The sequence below is a fragment of the Lemur catta genome, chromosome 12, assembly GCF_020740605.2.
Source record: "Lemur catta isolate mLemCat1 chromosome 12, mLemCat1.pri, whole genome shotgun sequence".
In the NCBI taxonomy this organism is placed as follows: Eukaryota; Metazoa; Chordata; class Mammalia; order Primates; family Lemuridae; genus Lemur; species Lemur catta.
This window is the reverse complement of record NC_059139.1, coordinates 63565102-63586289: the sequence shown is the minus strand read 5'-3', so window position 1 is coordinate 63586289 and position 21188 is coordinate 63565102. Positions and strand designations below refer to the sequence as shown.

At 34.1% G+C, this 21188-nt stretch overlaps 1 protein-coding gene across 3 annotated transcripts in view; it reads right to left on the bottom strand.

Moving 5' to 3' along the window:
* SLF1 (SMC5-SMC6 complex localization factor 1) overlaps window positions 1–21188 on the bottom strand; it is a 68111-nt gene that overhangs the window by 11403 nt on the left and 35520 nt on the right. For all 3 annotated transcript variants that reach the window (XM_045566561.1, XM_045566563.1, XM_045566562.1), the window contains exons 10-15: window positions 16460–16513; window positions 15308–15466; window positions 14036–14199; window positions 10469–10597; window positions 9730–9895; window positions 2657–2804 (exon numbers count right to left, since the gene is read on the bottom strand). In XM_045566561.1, coding sequence (XP_045422517.1) covers window positions 2657–2804; window positions 9730–9895; window positions 10469–10597; window positions 14036–14199; window positions 15308–15466; window positions 16460–16513 — 820 coding nt within the window. The remainder of the gene's footprint in view (window positions 1–2656; window positions 2805–9729; window positions 9896–10468; window positions 10598–14035; window positions 14200–15307; window positions 15467–16459; window positions 16514–21188) is intronic.

The window sequence follows — 21188 nt, the reverse complement described above, 5'->3', positions numbered from 1 at the left end:
AGATAGTGACTGAGTTGAAAAATAATGCAAAATAATACTTATTAAGAAAATAAAGGAGGGAATATCCACAGAGAAAAAGAATTGAAATAAAAGAGGTGGCAAACAATGATTTTCAAATTTATCAAAATAATGGACAAAAAGGACATTACTGCAACATCTAGTTCACTTGTAGGGAAAAGTGTGGTATTCTACAAACTCCATAATAAACACTTTAATTTTGCATATTAGTTATAGAAAAGCTACTGTTCTCTTAAGGATAGACTGTTTACTTAATTTCTGTCTCTTGACAAAGGTTAAACATCAAGCTATACTAACACAAAAATTAGAAAGACTTAGTTGAACAATTTTTAGAAATATGTTAAAAAATTTTAAATTGCCTAACTACAGCCTAATTTGAAGCCTAAGGAACCAACTCTGTATGTGTGTGTTTTGAGAAGGGTAAGGAAAGGCTTAAACATACTTTTCAGCAGTGATATAATTTAAATCTCATCTAAAGTTTTAGATGAGACTGATCAAACATAGATCCTTGAGAGCAAAATAATCAGTCTGTCAATAGGATTATAACAGTAACAGTGAGGTTGAGTTTTAGCTGAAGTCAGTCACAAGCTCAAATTCTAGGGTTTAAACTTGTCATGTGAAAATGGAGAATAACACAGGATAACCAGGCCTTGCTTCAAGGCAAAGGAAATTCAGTAAAGAAAGCATTGACACTGATGTATAACATGTAGTAGAACCCTTTTAATACAACATTCATTATTTTATGCAATTGTCTAGACTGTGAGATGACTTATATTTCCTTAAAGGCAATTGCTATGTATTAGAAAGACAACTATACTGATAGTCTCTAAAAGCCACTGCTAATCCTGTACTGGGTCCCCAAACTCAAAGAAATTTCATTATGGAAGGAAAACAGGGATTTCTGTTAGGCAAATGTTCAGGTCTTATTCTAGCAAATAATGCCAGAATTCTGCTGTTTCCAAAAAGGATAAAAAACACCAAACTACCTACTAGGAATGGTGGGAAAGAAATGATAAGAAAAGGTTCTGAAGGAAGATTGCATTTGAGCTAAGAAATGTTAAAAAGTCATGCAACAAAGGACAGCTAGTCCACAAAAGGAACAGTAATCACCCCCTCAGCTCAATGAAAAAGAAAAAAAGAAAGAGATAAAATGCTTTAGATAAAAATCTTCTAAGTTAGATAGTATAAAAAGAGACCTCTCTTTGCAGAGGGCATCACTGAATAAATCCTGAACCCAGTTATAACCTGAATTCCTATTCTGGAATCTCTCTTCAAAGTATTAAAGTGATTGACAGCATATTCAAGAACTTTTCTTTACATAAAATCGAGATGCACAGAAACACGTGTAACAAAATAGACTATTTGGCAGTGTAAAATGTTGACAAGTACATAAAAATTATCTTTCATATTTGAAGACCACAAAAAGCTCACTTGGTTAAAAATGTGTTCATTTTGGGAATTTAGGATTACATAAATAAATAAAGGAAGAAAGGAAGGAAGGCAGACACATTCTTCTTAAACTGGCTATGAAGTTTGGGAATGTACATTAAGGTCTTATGGAAGCCTCTCTCAGTCTGGAGACCCAAAGGAGTTGGATAGAATTTTTCCAGGGTGAACACTGTAAAAATGAGTTCTGTCATCACATTGCTTAAATAATACTTACTCTTTACCCCACTTATTTTAGGGGAAATTTTAAAATTAAAGCAGACAATGAGGGAAGAGGAAGAGTGAGAAAACTATGAATATAAATTACTTCTATTTGCTTCATCCATGCTCATTTCTTATTAGAGCACCAGACTCAGTGAAAAAAAATAGTAACAGCTTTTCATGTTATAATAAGAAAAATTACACAGCAATAGGTACATAGGGAAAATGTTTTAACTGGGGATATAATCCAAATTAATACAAGTGGCTTTATAACATAAGTATTCTGATTCAGTGAATTTCATTTTTTAATGATACTAAGTGTTCATGCAGGAAAAGACCTGGGAATTGTTCACATGGCATATATAAGACCAGGGATTGATAATGCTTTCTATTCAGCTTGAATGATTAGAAGTGTTAAGGGTACTGAAAATAACTCTTAACATGTAAGATTCTAAAAACTGTACATATAAAAGTGAACCTATCTCGCCAATGAAAAGGGAATAAACTGATTTTAAATTTGTCTAGTTAAATATTTACTTGTAAAAGATGGTCTAATTATAATTCTTAACTGTAGGATTAAGGAAAACATAATATTATATATAAATATATAATAACTCAATTATAAATAGTATTTTCTGTGCTATCATCTAATATTTAATTTTTACGAAATCAGCAAAATAATACATTTGAATAATAATGTTTAGAAGAAAATGAGACCACAAAATTACACATACAGTATGAGCTCAACTATACAAAAATGTTTAGGAACACCAGAAAGACACTAAAAAGTTAACAGTGGTTATCTGTGTAGGAGCAAATTATGGATAACTTTTATCTTCTTTATATTGTCTCTGTGTATCTGTGTCTGTATCCATAACTAATTTAAGAAAAATTTCATATGAACATATGCTAAAAATTACAGTTTGCTTAAAAGAAATTCAAAACTACTTTCCAGGATTGGTCTAGGAAAAACAAAACATAGCACACTTACCATCACATGAAAGAGAAATATAACTTCCTAAGTCATCAGACATGTGTCGCATCACATTTCTACCCATCTTAAGTCCAAGGAAAATCCAATAATCTATTGCCGCTCCAAGAATTCCAGTCAATAAGTAAGCCAGTTCATGTTTGAAGACCTAACAGTAAGATGGAAAAAAACATTACTAAAACATAGGATTTCTATCAGTGTTTATTTTAAGTATTTGTTGAGAGGCAAAACTTAGCTCTTTAAAAATACAAAGTTTGCTAATGATAAAAGGTATTAAGAACCCTAGCAAACTAATACCGTCTCTTCTCCATTCACCCTCTACACACACACACAGACACAACCCAAATGAATAGTTTAGAACAAATTTTTAAAATAATTTTATCTAATGCTGTTGAGCGCTTTAGTCAAGCAATAATTCCACTAAAATGAGGAAATACCTGGTTTCTGTGGATTTTTAACAAGAATATATGACTATAAAAGACAGACTTTCTACCCATACTGTTTATATACTGTACTCTTTACATTTCTCTAAATGGCATTTTCCGGAAAAAGACTCTAGACGCAAAAAGTTTTAGTAAACAAGACTGTCCGTTTGTTACAAGAAAATAGATTGACTCAAATTTTAATTATTAAATTATATCAAATACTCATTACCTAATTTAGAGATGTACAGTGATCAGTTTTAAAAGTATATTGTTTTATAATGCTTCAATAATTATTAAATTTCTATAAGAAATATAGCAAGCATACAGCTCTTACTTACAATAAGTATGCTTCACCATGTTTAAAAATATTTTTCTATTAACTTATTTTTTTTCCCAAGTACTGACCACCAGGAATGGTGGTATGTCTCTTTTTTTTTTTTTCCCCTTGAGACAGGCTCTTGCTCTGTTGCCTGGGCTAGAGTGCAGTGGCATCATCATAGCTAACTGCAAACTCTGACTCCTGGCTCAGGTGATCCTCCTACCTCAACCTCCCGAGTAGCTGGAACTACAGGTGCACACCACCATGCCTGGCTAATTTTTACTTTTTGTAGAGACAGGGGTCTTTTGTTGTGTTTTTTAGGCTGGTCTCGAACTCCTGGCCTCAAGTGATCCTGGCTGTCCCAGCCTCCCCAAGTGTGTGAGGATTACAGGTGTGAGCTATCTCACCCTGCCTAAAAATATTTTTCTAACCCATAAAAGTTCAGTATAAACTATGAAAACAAAGAAGTGTGAGAATAATATTCTAAAAAGACCTTTGATTTAAATATAAACACTTTTTCAAAATGACATTAAAACTAGTTGAAATTCCTATATTCTTATTTGTCTGGGCGTGTTGGATATGTGGAAAAAAAATCACTAAATTAATGGTTGGGTAGAAGGCATGTGAAGAGGTTTAATGAATGTTACAGAATCCAAATAGATTATAACTACTATGTTCTGCCATCATATGCCCAATATGGGATGAGTGACAAAGAAATTCCTAGTACTTTCAACCCTTAGTGACAACTGGATTTGCTTCTCCTGCACTCAGCAAACCTGTTTCTTATAGGTACATACAGTATTTTATTAGGTATATACAGTATTTCATTAGGACATCATTCCATATCTAATAGGAAATCAATACCGTTTTTTATAAATACAACATGTAGATCATCACTCTGAGCAAGTTAATCTTCACTTTTCACTGTTGAAGTTATCAAGAGAATATAAAACAGAATAGTGAAAATATGTATTTAAACTAGCAATTGATTATGTCTATATGCAACGTTACAAAATGTTCCTTCCGACATGATATAGACCTGAATATCGCAATGACAGTACTCAGAAAGGAAGCAAGAGACTGGTAAATTTTTTCTGAAAGTATTCCCCATCTCAAGGGTATAGTATACATTGGGATCACTTGAGACCTTCCAGGTTCTAAGGCTCTGGGAAAGGAAGAAGGATGTTAGTCCACAGAGTGAAGCCTCTTATGAAACCACAACCCAGCACACTCCATCAATTAAAAATAACATCAAATCAACCAGCTAGGATTTTCCCTTTTTTCTTATACAAATATACATACACAGCCGAGCGCAGTGGCTCATGCCTATAATCCTAGCACTTTGGAAGGTCAAGATGGGAGGATTACTTTAGGCCAGAAGTTCAAGACCAGTCTGAGCAAGAGTGAGACCCTGTCTCTACAAGAAAATCTAGCCAGTTGTGATGGTGCGTGCCTGTAGTCCCAGCTACTCAGGAGGCTGAGGCAAGAGGATCACTTGAGCCTAGGAGTTTTGTGGTTGCAGTGAACTAGAATGAGGCCACTGCACTCCAGCCTGGGTGACAGAGTGAGACACTGTCTCAAAAAAAGTATACACATACCTGAAACCACAATTGCATATTAGTATTGTTTAATATTAAATTTACCTTGATATTAATGCTATTAAGCACTTAGAGAGGGAGTAGGATGTCTTGCATGATTTCACGGAATCTCTGTAGCTTCTTTACCATGATAAGAAAGATCCTACCAAAGTTATTCTTATTTGTGTATAAACATGCATACTATTAATACTATATATTCATAATAGTGTTTACATAAAAAACCAATTTCAGATCAGGTTCTTGGATCCTTCTATACTACATTCTTAACTATCACACTCACTATAACCATAGGGCCAAAAGACTGCTATGGATTATACTCACTGCCACTTTAACAGCATATAAACAATGCTATTATTTCCAATAGAATGGATATATATGCTTCATAAATGGACTAGTAAGAAAATGACAAATAGCTGGGTGAGATGGGACATGCTTGTAGTCCTAGCTACTTGGGAGGCTGAGGTGGAAGGATTGCTTTAGGTCAGGAGTTCAAGGTTGCAGTACACTACCCACAATGCCTGTGAATAGCCACTGCACTCCAGCCTGGGCAACATAGTGAGACCTCATCTCTTAAAAAAACAAACAAACAAAAAAAGAAAATGGCAAATAAACCATCAAAGGAAACAGCTTTCTTGGAATACTAAAATAATTGTTAAAGCTGGAAAAACAGAATGAATCACCTAGGAATTAATAAAGACATAAAAGATAGACATGATTTGCATATTGACACATATTTACCTTATAATTTCTTTCTAATATGTTAAACTCTATTACAAGACATTCTGTCAGTACAATTCTCTATTATCTGCCAGTACAGGTAACATCCAGTTTATAAACTTGGTGATACTCCAAACACTGACTAATCTGTAACGTAGAACAAACTAGCATCTTAGCCTTCTGACTCCCAGGTTAGAGATTTTCACAACATCCCACTGCAATACATGACAAAGTACTCTGTTGGAAAGATGCAAACATAATGCACATACTGTGCCTCTTCCTGTTTTAAACATTGGCATTTGAAAAATGAGAAAGTGTGTCACAGTGGAGACTTGGCCCCTAGTCAAGGCTTTGCCCTAAACAAGCTGTAACACCTTGAATAAGTTACTTAAACTCTTCAGCCTCAATTTTCTCATCTTTAAATATGAACTAGCTTCCATTTCTACCTATATTGTAGGATTATCTTTAAATAGCACTTAAAGACATCTCAAAGAAAAGTGGGACTAGTAAAATTTGTACCTTCTACATAACCCTGACACAGCCCACCTCTGCTCTTTGCCAAGGAAAGCCCAAAGCTTTCTCAGATTAATGACAATGAAATTCATTGCCATTGTGTCACTCTGCAATACTTGCTGATTGACACTGTGACAAAACAATATTAGCATAAACTGAGGACTTCTGTTTAGCTAATGACTTAAATTGAATGCTTCAACTCAGCAAATCAAGAAACAAATGCTTTACAGTACAGAAAATGATGTCTGTGAACATGCATGGAATTCTTGAAACTGGAAACTGCCAAAAAGATTTAATTAAGTACAAGAATGAATTCTAACAGAAAGGTAATACAATAAAAAAGGCAGTTTTATATGAATTTAAGCAATTCAAATGTTAAATAAAATATTAATCTGCAAAATTCAAAACCAGCTCTCATTTTACAACTGATGCTACAATTTACTGCAGATTGCTTCACAAATATGTTGCTTTTATTTGTAAGTTTGAACAAAAATCTTCAAGTTAAATATGTATAAATCTGTTACTATTTACATCAGTGCTTCTTGAGTAATTTCTTATCTACGGTAATCCTTTGAAGACTTGGTAAAATTGTGAAAACATTAGTTTTATTATTGTTTTCAGTTATAAATGAGCAATTTCATTTATGTAATCAAATAAATGAAAAAAGAAATATTTTGTAATGAACATTTTCTATCCTTAATGATTCAAATGCATAAAAAGTAAATAAAAAGGCAGATGATAATTTATACAGATACTATCAGCTTTAGCTTACAAGTACTATACTCAATTGGCAATGAGGTGTAGATAGTAATTCTGTATCAGTTGAATATTTTCAATTTCTATACACTTGCAAAATCATACTTTTAAAATCAGATACATGTATGAGAAAGTGCCTAGTCAACTGGTTACTGTCACATAGTAAAATTACTTGATCACAAAATAGTCTAGCTATACTCAGGAGCAATCTTTCCTTTTTAATGCTGATTTAGAAAAAATATTATCGCTCTCAAAAGAATTTTCTTTTTTGAAGCATGCCTCAGACACCTACTAAATAGAATTTTTTAACCCAGCAAGAACTTCTGTTTCTGGTAATGGAAGCTAGGTAATTCCTCTTATAGAAGAAAACCACAACTAAAAATGTTGGATGACATGCAAAACATCTTCTGAAAATGAGGTAATAAGTTACAAGGAATTGCTAGGCCAAGATCTAGGAAAAGGTAAAAGCCAAGTGAAGCACTCAAAGCTGGCTGATTTCGTCCTCAGTACTTTTGCTGATTTTAGGGAAAGAGCTGAGATATGAAACTGTTGTTTTCAGAGCTTAGGGGAAAAGAGGTTAAAAAAAAAAAAGTCATGGCCCAAGCAAGGCCTATTCCCTAACAGGCTGAGACCCAGAGTAAGAGTAAATCAGAAGCAAATCTACATGTATATGTAAGCCTTTTACTTCATTTGGACTACCTAGGGTCCCCTCAAAAGTAGATGCTGGATTAGGGTATAGTCCTTGATTGGTAGTGCACCCAGTCACTTGGCAGAAGTTAAACAGAAATTCTCTCTGGAGGAAGATATTCTGGTCTTTGATATATATTGTTTCTGCACATAATTTTTCAAATACAATTTACAGCACACAGTGAGTGGTAACTAGCTTGCAAGAGAAAATAAAAAAAAAACACAAGAGAAGGAAAATAGCAGAAACAATAATAGAAATAGACCCACAAATACTTCAGATATGTAATAATAGACACAGACTATAAAATAAATGTTATTGCCACATTCAAAGGCAAAAGAAAACCTTGAAAGTTTTGTACGGTACTAGAAACCACAAAAACATGTCATAGCAGTTTGGAAGTAAAAAAGTGTAGAACTGGAAAAAATATAAAAGTTCAAAATGCAATGGTCATGTTATATTGCACACAGCTAAAATATACTGAACACAACTGAAAGTGAACTGGTGAACTAAAAATTTGATGAAAAGACTCTATCCAGAATGCTGTAAGTATAGAAAAAAATATATACCTAGAGAGAGAGAAAGATGAGAAGGTAAAAAACACAGAGAATATGAAGAAGAGGTATAACAGAAGTTTACCTGAAATTTAAAAAGTAGAGGAGAGACAATGGATCTGGGGAAAATATTTGAAGAGAAATTACGTAAGAATTTTTCTTAAGATAGAGCAGACTTTATGGCAGTTTCATACCAGAGCTCTCAACCCCAAGCTACTATGTTTAGTGTCCCTGAAGAAAATATCACCTAACTAGTAGTTATGGCATCATAACTAGAAGTTATGAGATGTGGGTTATGAATAATAAATGAACATTAACATATATAAAGTAGAAACTGTTACATGAACAAATCCACAAAGTCGATTCTGAAGAGTTAATTAAATCAATCATAAAGTTTGATCTAACAGGTAATACAAAACACTATAAGCAACACCCTAATCTTATAAGGGGCCAAAAGGAAAAGTTTGATAAATTTCAGAAAGCAGAAATCATACAGGGTATATTCTTTAACTATAATTTATTATTAGAAATTAACAAAAAAAAAAACACAGCCAAACAAACAAGACCTATTAACAATAACAAAAACTTATCCGTTTAGAAATTTTAAAACACCCTTTTAAATTATCTTTTAGATCAAAGGGGATATCAAAACTGACAGTAAAAAACACTTTGAAAATAACAGTAAGATATTTTCTTACTTGATAACTAAAGTATCAAACCTGTGAAATGAATCTCAAATTGTACTCCCAAGGTAATTAATATTTAGTGCATGTAATAGGGAAAAAGATCCAAACATTCAAGAAGGTAGAAGAGAAAGTATTAATAAAAGGAAAGAATTTAAAAGAGAAGAGCAGAAATTAATCATAGAACACAAGAAGAGTACACAATAAAAGCCCAGATGATTTTGAAAAGGAGAAAGGAAAGGTGACTAATGTTTATTATGCACCCAAAATGTGCCACAGTATGTTGCTATGCACTTTACATGTTTTACTGTATTTAATTTTCCCAATTACCCTTCAGATAGATAATACATTAAAATCATGTTAACATTTCTAATGACAGGCAAAATCTACTTACAAAAAAATATTTCAGATAATAATTCTTAACAGGCAGAAAGGCAGAGGTAGCTTTCAAAACAAGCAAAATTTTTTATTAGTAGTACCCCTTACCAATATATGGATTGATTCAATTTTTTTAAACATAAGTTCCTTATAAATCAAAATGTACAAAAGTAAAAAATCTAGAATGGTTAAGTAACTAGAGATTTATTACCAGTAATGGTCATATATAACTATTCCTAGCTACTACATCCAAATGTGAGATGGTGAAGGAACTAGTCTTCAAGGACCTTTTACCTTAAAACTAAATTCAGAAAACAATGACATATTTGGGTACATTTTAATTTTTTTTCAAGTAATTCAAAGAACAAAGGGAAGAAGAAAAGGCATAAAATTCAATGCACTTTTTCCATAGACCATTACTCATCTGTAAATTAATCCTACTTACATCATTAGACTTGCACTTTTCCTTGTGAGAATATATAGTCCATTCCAAAAGCATATTTACTGGTTTGGTCAAAAGCCCAGAGGTTTCACTTCCTGACCAAAAGATTTCAAGAAGAATTGCCTTCCCTGTTATTTTTAGACTCTTAGAATCTGACCAGTCATACAACCTGGTAAAAATATGAACAAAAAGTATACTTTATGCCACTTTGATCACGACAGTTATTAGGCATGCCTTTTGTCAAAAAAAAAAAAAATGCCAGCAATTTTTGCATATGGAAAGGTCATAATATATAAAGATTATAACATAATTATAATAAAGGATAAAATATAAAAAATGGCCTCAGTTCAATAAAATTACCAACAATGTATACACAGTAATTTATCTGTAAGTTTTAGAGCACGAAAAAAATTTATCACATTATAGATTCAGTGTTTAGAACTATTGTAGCTTTTTACTCAAGCATTCAATTACTAAACAATTAAAAAAATCTAAATTTAAAAAAATGAAAACACTCTAGCCTATCTAAATGTAGAACAAAAAATAAAAATGTGAACTCAGGAAAACATAAAAAAGAGCACTGCCACTGAAAAATGTGTCTGGCTATATATTTTGAAAATAAACCTACTTTAGAATAAAAACAAGGTGACTTTTTAGAAATATGTATATAAATGATTATAGAAATGGTACATAAAACAATACAATTATAGAAAAGTGTGGTCTTTTTGTGATTAAAACTTACTTTTGACTCAGATGCCGTACTTCACTTTCAATCACATTAAAGAAAAACTTGAGCAGTGTCAGGTGGAGCACCTTAGAGTCAATATTTTCTGAGATTTGATGACAAAAACTTTCATTGAAAAGGCAAGACCTGAAAAACATAAACCCAACAACCTATACCATAGAAGGAATTCACTGAGTGATTTGTGAATAAAGTATTTTTTTTAGAATACTGTTGAAATTTAAAATTTTTTTCAACAAAATATAAAGCAAGTTCAACAAAGTTTTGTTAATATTTTCTTCCCTAAACAATGTCAAATAACTCATGGCTATTCAGTTCTTAATAATATAGATCTAATTTCTCTATTTTTCAATGATCATGGTATTTAACAACTATTGAGTACTCTCCCCCTTTGTACTCTATTTCACTGATAACAAATTATGAATTTAATACTTTTGATCCAAATCACCAGCTAAGCCCTCAAACAATACTTGTCACAATCCTTCTCTTTCTTACTCAAGATTATTTTCTTTATTATTTAGCAAATGAAGGTTGTTTGGGCAACTTGAGAGTTTTAAAAATTCAGTATTTTATTTTGTTTCCATCTTCTATGGCTGTCACAATAGAATTTTCTATGACAATGGATATGTTTTTACTGGATATCCAAAATGTGGCTTGAGCACCTGAGGACCTGAACTTTTAATTACTTAATCTTAATAAAATTCAATATACATAGGCTAGGAACAGTGGCTCATGCCTGTAATCCCAGCACTTTGGGAGGCACTTTAGGTTAGGAACGTGAGACCAGCATAGGCCCATAGCAAGACGCTGTCTCTACAAAAAATAAAAAAAACTTAGCCACCCACGGTGGCGCACACCTATAGTCCTAGCTATTTGGGAAGCTGAGGCGGGAGAGGATCGCTTGAGTCCAGGAGTTTGAGGGTGCAGTGAGCTGTGAGCACATCACTAAATAAAAATTGTCATATGTGGCTACTAGTGGCTACTGGGTCAGACAGCACAGTTCTATACTACATTTTTAAATAAAACATAAGACTACTCAAACTCAGACTTACAGAGATAGAGTCCAGGTAACAATATTTACTACAATCTCCCAACTTTCTTATCAATTATATAAACAATGTACTAACTTTCTTATCAATTATATAAACAATGTACTTGTAACTTTCTACCTCTGCCTCCATTTAATCTTCTTTTTGAATACTACATTATCAGGTTAAGACAGTCCACAGCAGCTATTAAACTTATTTTTTTAATAATTTAAAAAAATTTTTAAAAATAGGGAGTGAGGTTCAATTTCTTTTTTTTTTTTTGAAAAACAAAGCCTCATTCTGTCGCCCTGGGTAGAGTGCAGTGGTGTCACCATAGCTCACTGTAACCTCGAACTCCTGGGCTCAAGGGATCCTCCTGCCTCAGTCTCCCAAGTAGCTGGGACTATAGGCACAGGCCATGATGCCCAGCTAATTTTTCTATTTTCAGTAGAGACGGGGTCTCACAGTCTCACTTTTGCTCGCGCTGGTCTCGCAACTCCTGGCCTAAAGTAATTCTCCCACCTCGGCCTTCGAGCCATCGCACCCAGCTGCAGCTATTAAACTTAAAAATTTATTTGATACTCAAATCTGTTCTGTAAGATGCCCCACCCTCATTTGGTTATTCAGTCTGTCTGAAAACTGACATAGGCAAAGTTTCTTTTTTTCCTTTCTTTTTTAAAAAAACAGGTATTATAGAATAACTTAAATATATACAAAATTAGAGAGACTAACATCACCCAGCTAATTTATATGCCTATCACTTCCCTAGGCATCTTACACCCCCAACCCCCAATGATTCTAATTATTTTGAAAAGAAACCTGGGTATTTTTCTGTTTATTAAAAAGTCTAACTTTAAGCTGCCCAAATTCTATCTCCTGTCACATCAATTAATTTATACAGACATTTGTTAAGCAATTACTATGTTCCAGGCATTATATTAGACACTGAGAATAGAGATGTTTAAGACTGAGCACCTATCCTTAGGGATGTCACAGACTAATGTGGGTGACAAACCTAACTCAAAGGAAAGAGCAAAGTTAGAAAGTGGCATTTGAGTGCATTTTAAAGGATTATCAGGAGTTGGGCAGTTGGACAAATATTTGTGAGGTGGCAGGAATGGGGGGTGGGGAGTGAGAGACGAGAGAGAGAGAGAGAGAGAGAGAGAGAGAGAGAGAGAGAGAGAGAGAGAGAGAACCTAAGAACAAAGGGATAGGAAATAAAAAATAGTCATTGGGCACATGGGGGAAAGTGATGTAGATGAGAACAGAGACATAGATAGGGGTTAAATCATGAAGGGTCTTACATGTTTTGCTAAGGAATTTGAACTGCCTTCTACAGGTGATGTGTGAGTCAATGAAGGACTTTAATCTGGGAAATGACAAGATCACTTTGGAAAGACCATATTGGGGCACTTTGGAAGATAAATTAAAGGGAAAAAAGTAGAATTAAGATCAATAAAGCAGCTACTGTAATAGTCCACATAAGAAGCAATGAAAACTCTTAAATAAGACAATGACAGTGAAGGAAGAAATAGATTTGGTAATTAAGAAGGACGCCAGCCACATAAACCATATTTCCTCATATCCTATACCTATGCTGGCTAGTTCTGCTGTGCTGGAATTACATTTACATATCAGTCACCTTCAAAGTGCAGGAACTGTTATTTCATTTACCTTTTTATCTCTAAAATGCAGCATTGTGCCTAGCTCCCAATAAGTACTCAAACATTTGTTGAAAGAATGACTAAATGCATGCTAGCTACATGATTAGCTTACTTCAAATATATCACAAACCAAGATGGCACGTGAATCTTTATGATCTCAAAGAGCTAACCAAAGGTCTACCCCGCTTTGCCTGGTAACTCAAGTGTCCTTTCTCTCTATTATGGACCTCCTAAAACTGATCATTTTATCATCATTTGGATGGTAAGAAAGACCCTCCTAGACAAATAAGGGTTATCAGATATAGACAGATATCAGAATAGGAAGGGGAAAATTCAAAGTTTTGTTAGGGAGAAAGAAAAAGAAAAAGGAAGGATTTCTACAGACAATAACATACAAAAGACAAAGGAAGGCCGAGGCAGATGACAGCATGGGTAAAGGTATGAAAGAGATGATGTATTTGGGAAACATTAAGTTCTGTTTCAAAATTCAAAATCTGTAACTGAAAAAATATAACTGATGCCCTAAAATAAATGCCAAATAGAGTCATAGATGTTTACACTTTTGATGACCAAAACTGATGATATGCATATTCAGTAAATTAATTTTCTTCATTTTAAAGAACTTGTAATTCTGTTAATAAAAAATAATTTGGCTTTCTAGTGATTCCATTTCATGCATTCACTGAACTTTTTTTTAATAAACAGATTAACAAACATGACCAATATAGATTTGCCCTTTTTATAAGAGTTTTGCAATAAATATACATACATTTTTCTAAAAACAGAAAAATACTTTTTTCATCAGTTTCTAAAACAATACATACCATAACAACCACTAGATGAAATGTAGTATCTTCACATGTGAAATTCCTTACCTGATAAGCACTTCTACTAAAGACCACGCTCCTTTCATACAAGTTGGACACTGAAACAACTCTAAGTAATATTGTGACATGGCTGGGGACTTCCAAGGAGGATGCAGGTGAAGAAGAGCTGACAATATATGAAAGTATCGACCAGAAAACGTATCTATGTTATCCTATTATGTAAAAATAAACAAACAAATAAAACACTGTAGCTAAAAGTACAGTTTCACCAGCTAATTCAGTTTAAGACTAGAATAACAACCCTGGCCTAACTTTCCTGCTAAATATGTATGTTTGGACAAAGGAGATCAGATGGGGATTAGCTAATTAAATACAGCAACTGAGAGAGAGGCACACTCTAAATATGTACAGTTGACCTTTGAAAAACATGGTTTGAACTGCATGGGTCCACTTGTATGTGGATTTTTTTTTTTTTTTTTTCCAATAAATGCAGTTGTCCCTTTGTATCCACAGGTTCAGCATCTGCAACCAAACATGGAAAGAAAACATGGTATTTGTGGGACACAAAACTTGTGGATGCAGAGGGCCAACTTTTCTTACAGATATAGGTTCTGAAGGACCAACTGTGGGATTTAAGTAAGGATAGATTTCGGTATCCACGTGGGTCCTGGAACCCATATCCCATGCTACTGAGGGACAAACTATATCTACACATTAGGTAATCCGAGCTGTTAGCACTAGTTTATATAATAAGTCCAATACCCTTTTCATGATTATAGTGAGATTAAGAGTTCCCAGATGCCACCTGAAAGGAATTTCTCATGCAAAATTAGTCTGACATGGCTTATACCTGTTATGTTTTCAAATTAGGACCTTGATGAAGAACATGATTAGAAAGTTACCTTTGAATAGCTACTCCCACTGGTTTTCACAGTTTAAAGAGTATGTTCACACTCTATGTATACTATAAATTAAAATGTTTATTATCAATGTACTAAAGAATCAATTTATGAAATGGCATGCTAGATCACTGTAATTTGAATTTCATATTAGATACTTTACTGCCATGAAAAAAATTACCTTTTCCTAAGGCAAAATTATCTTAGAAATCTTGAGAAAATAATAAGCTAAAATACTCAGAGTAGTACCTAGTATACAGTTAAAAAATAGAAAAGTTTAACAAATAGGTACTGCATTTCTTGGTAAAATGAAAAAAATAAACACTGAAATGAGAAACTGTAAATATACAAAAAATGAGAAAAATGTTCACATTTTAACATTCTTTGAAAAAAGATTATAAACCCTTAAGACTGCTCTTACCTGTAGAACATTCTCTAGAAGAGCATGAAGAAGGCATACAGGAGGGATATATTGTGCTTGCAAAGAGGAAAGTTCCTCAATTGCTTCTTTAAAAAACTGTCCTTCTATGAGGCTTTCAATTAAATTTAATACCCCTCTGGGAAATTCAGCATTTTTAACCTAAGAAAGAAAAGATTATGTGACTCAAAGAAAAGAAAGGTGAAATTCTGGTATCAAATCTTGAATTACTAAGGAGTTATAACTTCCTCATCTATAAAATGAAGATAATTCCTGCCCTCACTACTTGACAGGACTGTTATATAGTTCAAAAAGGATGATGGTATATGAATGTTTTATTTTCCACAGTAAGTCACTGCAAAAATATAAATTATTGTTATATTTATTATTTCCTGTTCCTTTAAATTTTAAGGGGAAATACTACCTCTAAAAGAAAACTTTGAGTAGAAATTTGCAGTTTGGTTGACAAAGAGGAGACTTCAATCAGAGAGCTACAACTACATAGTTCTTTAGGGGCAAAATTATTTTTTGGTTTTATCTTAAACTTGAAGACAAACTATGTCTATTATGATCTCCTGAATATATTAAGATATCACCAAACACAATAAATATTTGGAAAAAGTAGCAATTGTTAGAGAATCACAAAATCATTCTGAGAATGCATATTTATATATAACTGAGTTATATAAAATTCAGTTAGTCAAAATATTTTTTAACAATAAAAGTAACTACTTTGAATAAGCTGAGAATCAAAACTACTCTGAAAGACTACATGGAATAAAATAATCAACTTTAAGAGAACAATAATATAAAAGAAATAATATACTTTTGTAAATATTATACTAAAAAATTCTAATCTAAAAGTAGTAATGCAGAAAGTTCTGAAATATGAGAATAGGGATACATATTTCACCTGCATAAGCACAAGGTAAGTTTTTAATACTTGTGATCAATTTTTACTACTGTATGAAAAATTTTTTTTTTCAGTTTTGACAGAACATTTCTTTTTTCATTTGATTACAGAAACTATATTCCAAATTTTATAGGAAGCTTTCTTGTATAGATAACACATTCCTTTAAATAAAAATAACTAATAATAACAAAATACAAAGCTTCTTTTTTGATCTGATTACCACCCTACTCCATGCCCCTTACCTCTACATTGTATACTGGTTGCTTATCCATTCTAATGCAGTTGTATCTGACAGCCTACAAAAAAAGCAACCACATAATTAAAATTAAGCATTATTAGGTTGAAAAATACATTTCAGTTTACAAAACATAAGAAACATACAAAACAGAATCAGGAACACATTAATAGCTATAATTAATCTGATACTCATGTTTGCTCAAACTAGTGACTTCCATCATTTCAGGAAAATGGCACTCTCATGAATATGAACATTTTGTCTATTTTCTTCTTCTAAATTAAGATAACTTAAGAGATAAAGTTATACTCACTTAGAAGATATGAAGAGGTCCACTGTCCTTAGTATTGTAATTATTAGAAATATAAATGGGGAGAACATTTTGTATAAGGGTACATGATAAAAAATGTCAGTGGTTATTTTATAAAATCCTGTGTAAAATCTCCCTCTACTGTTTTATAATATCTGTAATTGAGTATTTAAAAAAATTATCCTGGAAAAATATCCTGAAACAAATATAATAAAGAGAGAATATCCTGGAAGAAGAGGGCTTCAAGAAGGCTGAATAGAGGTGCCCAGCACTCACATCCTCCACAAAGAAGGACTAAAACAGCAAGCAGATAATCACAGGTTGAACAGAGCATCTAAGAGAGAACACCAGAATTCAGCAGAGAGAGAAAGGGTACCCATGAGGCATAAAAGGACAGGGAAGAGAAGCAGCTAGGCCAGCTGGGAACTGGAACTGGCTGGGAGCCAGAAGAAATTCCCCAGGGAAAAAGTAAGCATTCCTTTAGTTCTCTATATTCCCACCCTGGACTCCTGCAATCCTACCCACAGGTGGGCCCCTCAGCCCTCACAGGCCCTGAGACTAGCTTAGGCAGCTGCCTGGAGTCCACACAGTGCTATTGTTCCAGAGAGGAAATTTGCACTGAGTCCCAGCCAACCCTATGAGACCCAAGAGGCTATATAGCATGGCATCATCGTGAGAGCCCAGCCATCACCAGACTACATCCCGCTCCACCGACCACTACCATGCAAACATACCACAGGGGAACCTGAGGATCAACCTGCCCTGCCTGCTGCTCATGTACACCATCAAGGGGCATGAGGAAGTCCACTCTGACCACTACCACTGCCACCAGCACCTGAGTGCACTGCCAGGGGACATGGATATTGCCCACCCCTGCATACCACCACTGGCACACGAACACACCATCAGGAGGCCTGACAACAGGCCCGCCATGACCACCACCGCAGGTACCTAAGCATGCTGCCACATCCACGGAAGTCAGGGTCAACCTACCCTGCCTGCCAACTAGGTGCCCATACACACTGTCAGGGGGCCTGAGGATGGCCCACCATGTCATGTCCACTGCCACAGCTGCCACTACCCCAGTATGCTGTCCAGGGACCTGGGGATCAACTTGCCCTTCCAACAACATCCATGCTTACAAGCAGGGAGGAGGCCTTAGGACGGGAACAATGAGCCTGTTGCTGCTGACAACCACCCACATGTGCCACCTGGGGGCCTGAGGACTGGCTGGCCTATCACTGATACCTGAGCTTGTCCCTTGGTGGCCTGAGGATTGGCCTGCTGCTTCTATTGCCACTGCTGATGCTATGCACACTTCCCCAGGTGCCTAAGGACCCATCCAGCCTATTGCTGCCACTGCCAGCATGTAAACAAGGTCCCAGAAGTGCCACCTGAACCTACTACTATTGGTGCCAGCATATGCCGCCCAGGGACCCATGGACTGACATGCCCAGCCTGCTGCCATCAACACTACTGCCTGAGAAGTACCCACCTGTCATCCACATCCTTAGCAAAATCTTACCATAGCCTCCACTAACACTCACAGCCTAAGCCACTGATGAACTCACTGATAACACTGACACTGACTAAAGTCAAAGAAATCACGTGGAGACTACACTACTGTGCCCAAACAGAATCAAAGGCAAAGTGCCGTAACCATCCAACATTATAGATACAACTGTAGAAAAAAGTCTCTCCTTACGGAACAAATTTATAAAGTTGGAAGAAGTGACTGTTAGATCAGATACAAAGATATGAACATAAAAATACAGGAAACATGAAAGAGCAAGGAAACGTGACACCTCCAAAAAACACAATGATTCTCTAGCAACAGATTCCAAAGAAAAAGCCTACGAAATGCCTGAAAAAGAGTTCAAAAGGATTATTTTAAAGAAATTCTGTGAGACACAAGATGAAGAATCCAAATAAAAAAAAATTCATGATCCCAATGAAAAATTCAACAAAGAACTATCATAAAAAAGAACCAAACAGAAATCCTGGAACTGAAGAATTCAATTAATGAGATAAAAAACATAACCGAGAGATTCAACAATAGACTAAATACAACAGAAGAAAGAATTTCTGAACTTGAAGACAGTCATCTTTTGATATAACTCAAATAAAAAAACTTGAAAAGAATGAAAAAAGAGAAAAACTAAGTGACATATGGGATACCATAAAGTGACTAAATATTCATATTTAGAGAGTTCCAGATGGAGAAAAGATGGGCATAGACATATAAAACATATTTAACAAAACAATACTTGAAAAATTACCAAGTCTTGTAAGAGATATTCCCAAATAGATTCAACTCAAAAAGGTCATCTTAAAGGAACAATATGCTAAAACTGTCAAAAGTCAATGATAGAGAATTCTAATATCAGGAGAAAAGTGTCATGTCACATATAAGGGTATCCCCCATCAGACAAACAGTGGATTTCTCAGCAGAAATCCTAAAGGGCAGGAGAGAAGAATTATTCAAAGTACCAAAAGAAAGAAAGAAAGAAAAGTAGCCAAAAACACTATGCACAGCAAAGCTATGCTTCAAAAATAAAGGAAAAATAAAGTCTTGCCCAGATAAGCAAAAATAGAGGGGATTAACCACCAGTAGACTGGCCATACAAAAAAACAGTTAAGCAGCCTTACAACTGCAAGTGAAAGGACAGGATCAACCATCATGAAAACACAAGTAAGTCTAAAACTCACTGGTAGAGTAAAAACACAAATGAGAAGGAGGAAGGAGTCAAAGGGTACCATTGCAGAAAACTACCAAACTGCAATGATAAACAATGAGAAAGAAAGGAATAAAGAATATATAAAACAACCACAAAACAATTAACAAAATAACAGGAATAAGTCCTCACCTATAAATAACCTTGAAAGTAAAAGGATTAAATTTTCCACTTAAAAGATACACATTGGATGAATGAATTAAAAAAACGATGCATGATATGCTGCCTAAAAGAAACTCATGTCACCTGTAAAGGCACACAAAGACTGAAAGCAAAGAACGCAAACGGATAAAAAAAAATGAGGAGTAGCCAATTGATACCAGATAAAACAGATTTTAAGTCAAAACTGTAAAAAGAGAAAAAAAAGAGACAAGAAGGTCATTATATAATGGTTAAGTGATCAATTCAGCAAGAAGATAAAAAATTTCTAAATATATATGCAACCAACACCAGAGTATCTGGATATATAAAGCAAACATGAGATCTAAAGGGAGAGAGATACATTCCAATACAATAATAGTTGGAGACTTCAACACCCTACTGTTGGTACCGGACAGATCATTTAGACAGAAAATCAACAATAAAATATTGGATTTAAACTCTGTATTAGACCAAATGGTCCCAAAAGTATTTACAGAATATTTCACCTAACAGCTGCAGAAGACACATTCTTTTTGTCAGCACATGTAACATTCTCTGGGAGAGACATTACATTAGGACATAAAACAAGGCTCACCAAATTTAAAAACAATGAAAATTGTATCAATTATTTTCTCAGATCATATTGGAATGAAACTAGGAATCAAAAACAAGAGAAGCTTTGAAAACTGTACAAATACATAGAAATAAAACAACATGCTCCTAAATGACCATTGGGTCAACAACGAAATTAAGAAGAAAATAAAAACCACCCCAAGCAGTAAAAACCGAAACACAACATACCAAAACCAATAGGACACAGCAAAAGCAGTGCTAAGAGGGAAGTTATAGCAGTAAATGCCTCCATCAAAAGAGTAAAAAGATTTTAAATAAACAATACAATGATATACCTCAAAAAATCTAAACAGTAAGAACAAACTAAATCCAAAATTAGCAGAAGAGACAATAAAGATCTGAGCAGAGCTAAACAAAATAGAGACTAATATAAAAGATCAACAAAATGAAAAGTTGGTTTTATGAAATAAACAAAAATCAATAAACCACTAGTCAGACTAAGCAAGACAAAAAAGATCCAAATAAATAAAATCAAAAAGGAAAAAGGAAACATTACAGCTGATACCACAGAAATACAAAACATCATTAGAGATTATTATCATCAATTATATGCTGACAAATTGGTAAACCTAGAGGAAACAGAATATTTCTTGGATACGTACAACCTACCAAGATTGAACCAGAAAGAAATAGAAAATCTGCACAGACCAATAATTAGTAATGAGATTGAATCAATAATAAAAAGTCTCCTCAAAACAATAAAAAAGCCTAGGATGGGATGGCTTTACTGCAGAATTCAAACAAACTTACAAAGAAAAACTAACACTAATTCTTGTCAAATTATTCCAAAAATCTTAAGAGAATGCTTTCTAACTCATTCTATGAGCCCAGTATTACCCTGATAGCAAAATCTAACAAAGACACAACAAAAAACCAAAAACCAAAAACTACAGGCCAGTATTCCTGATGAACATAGG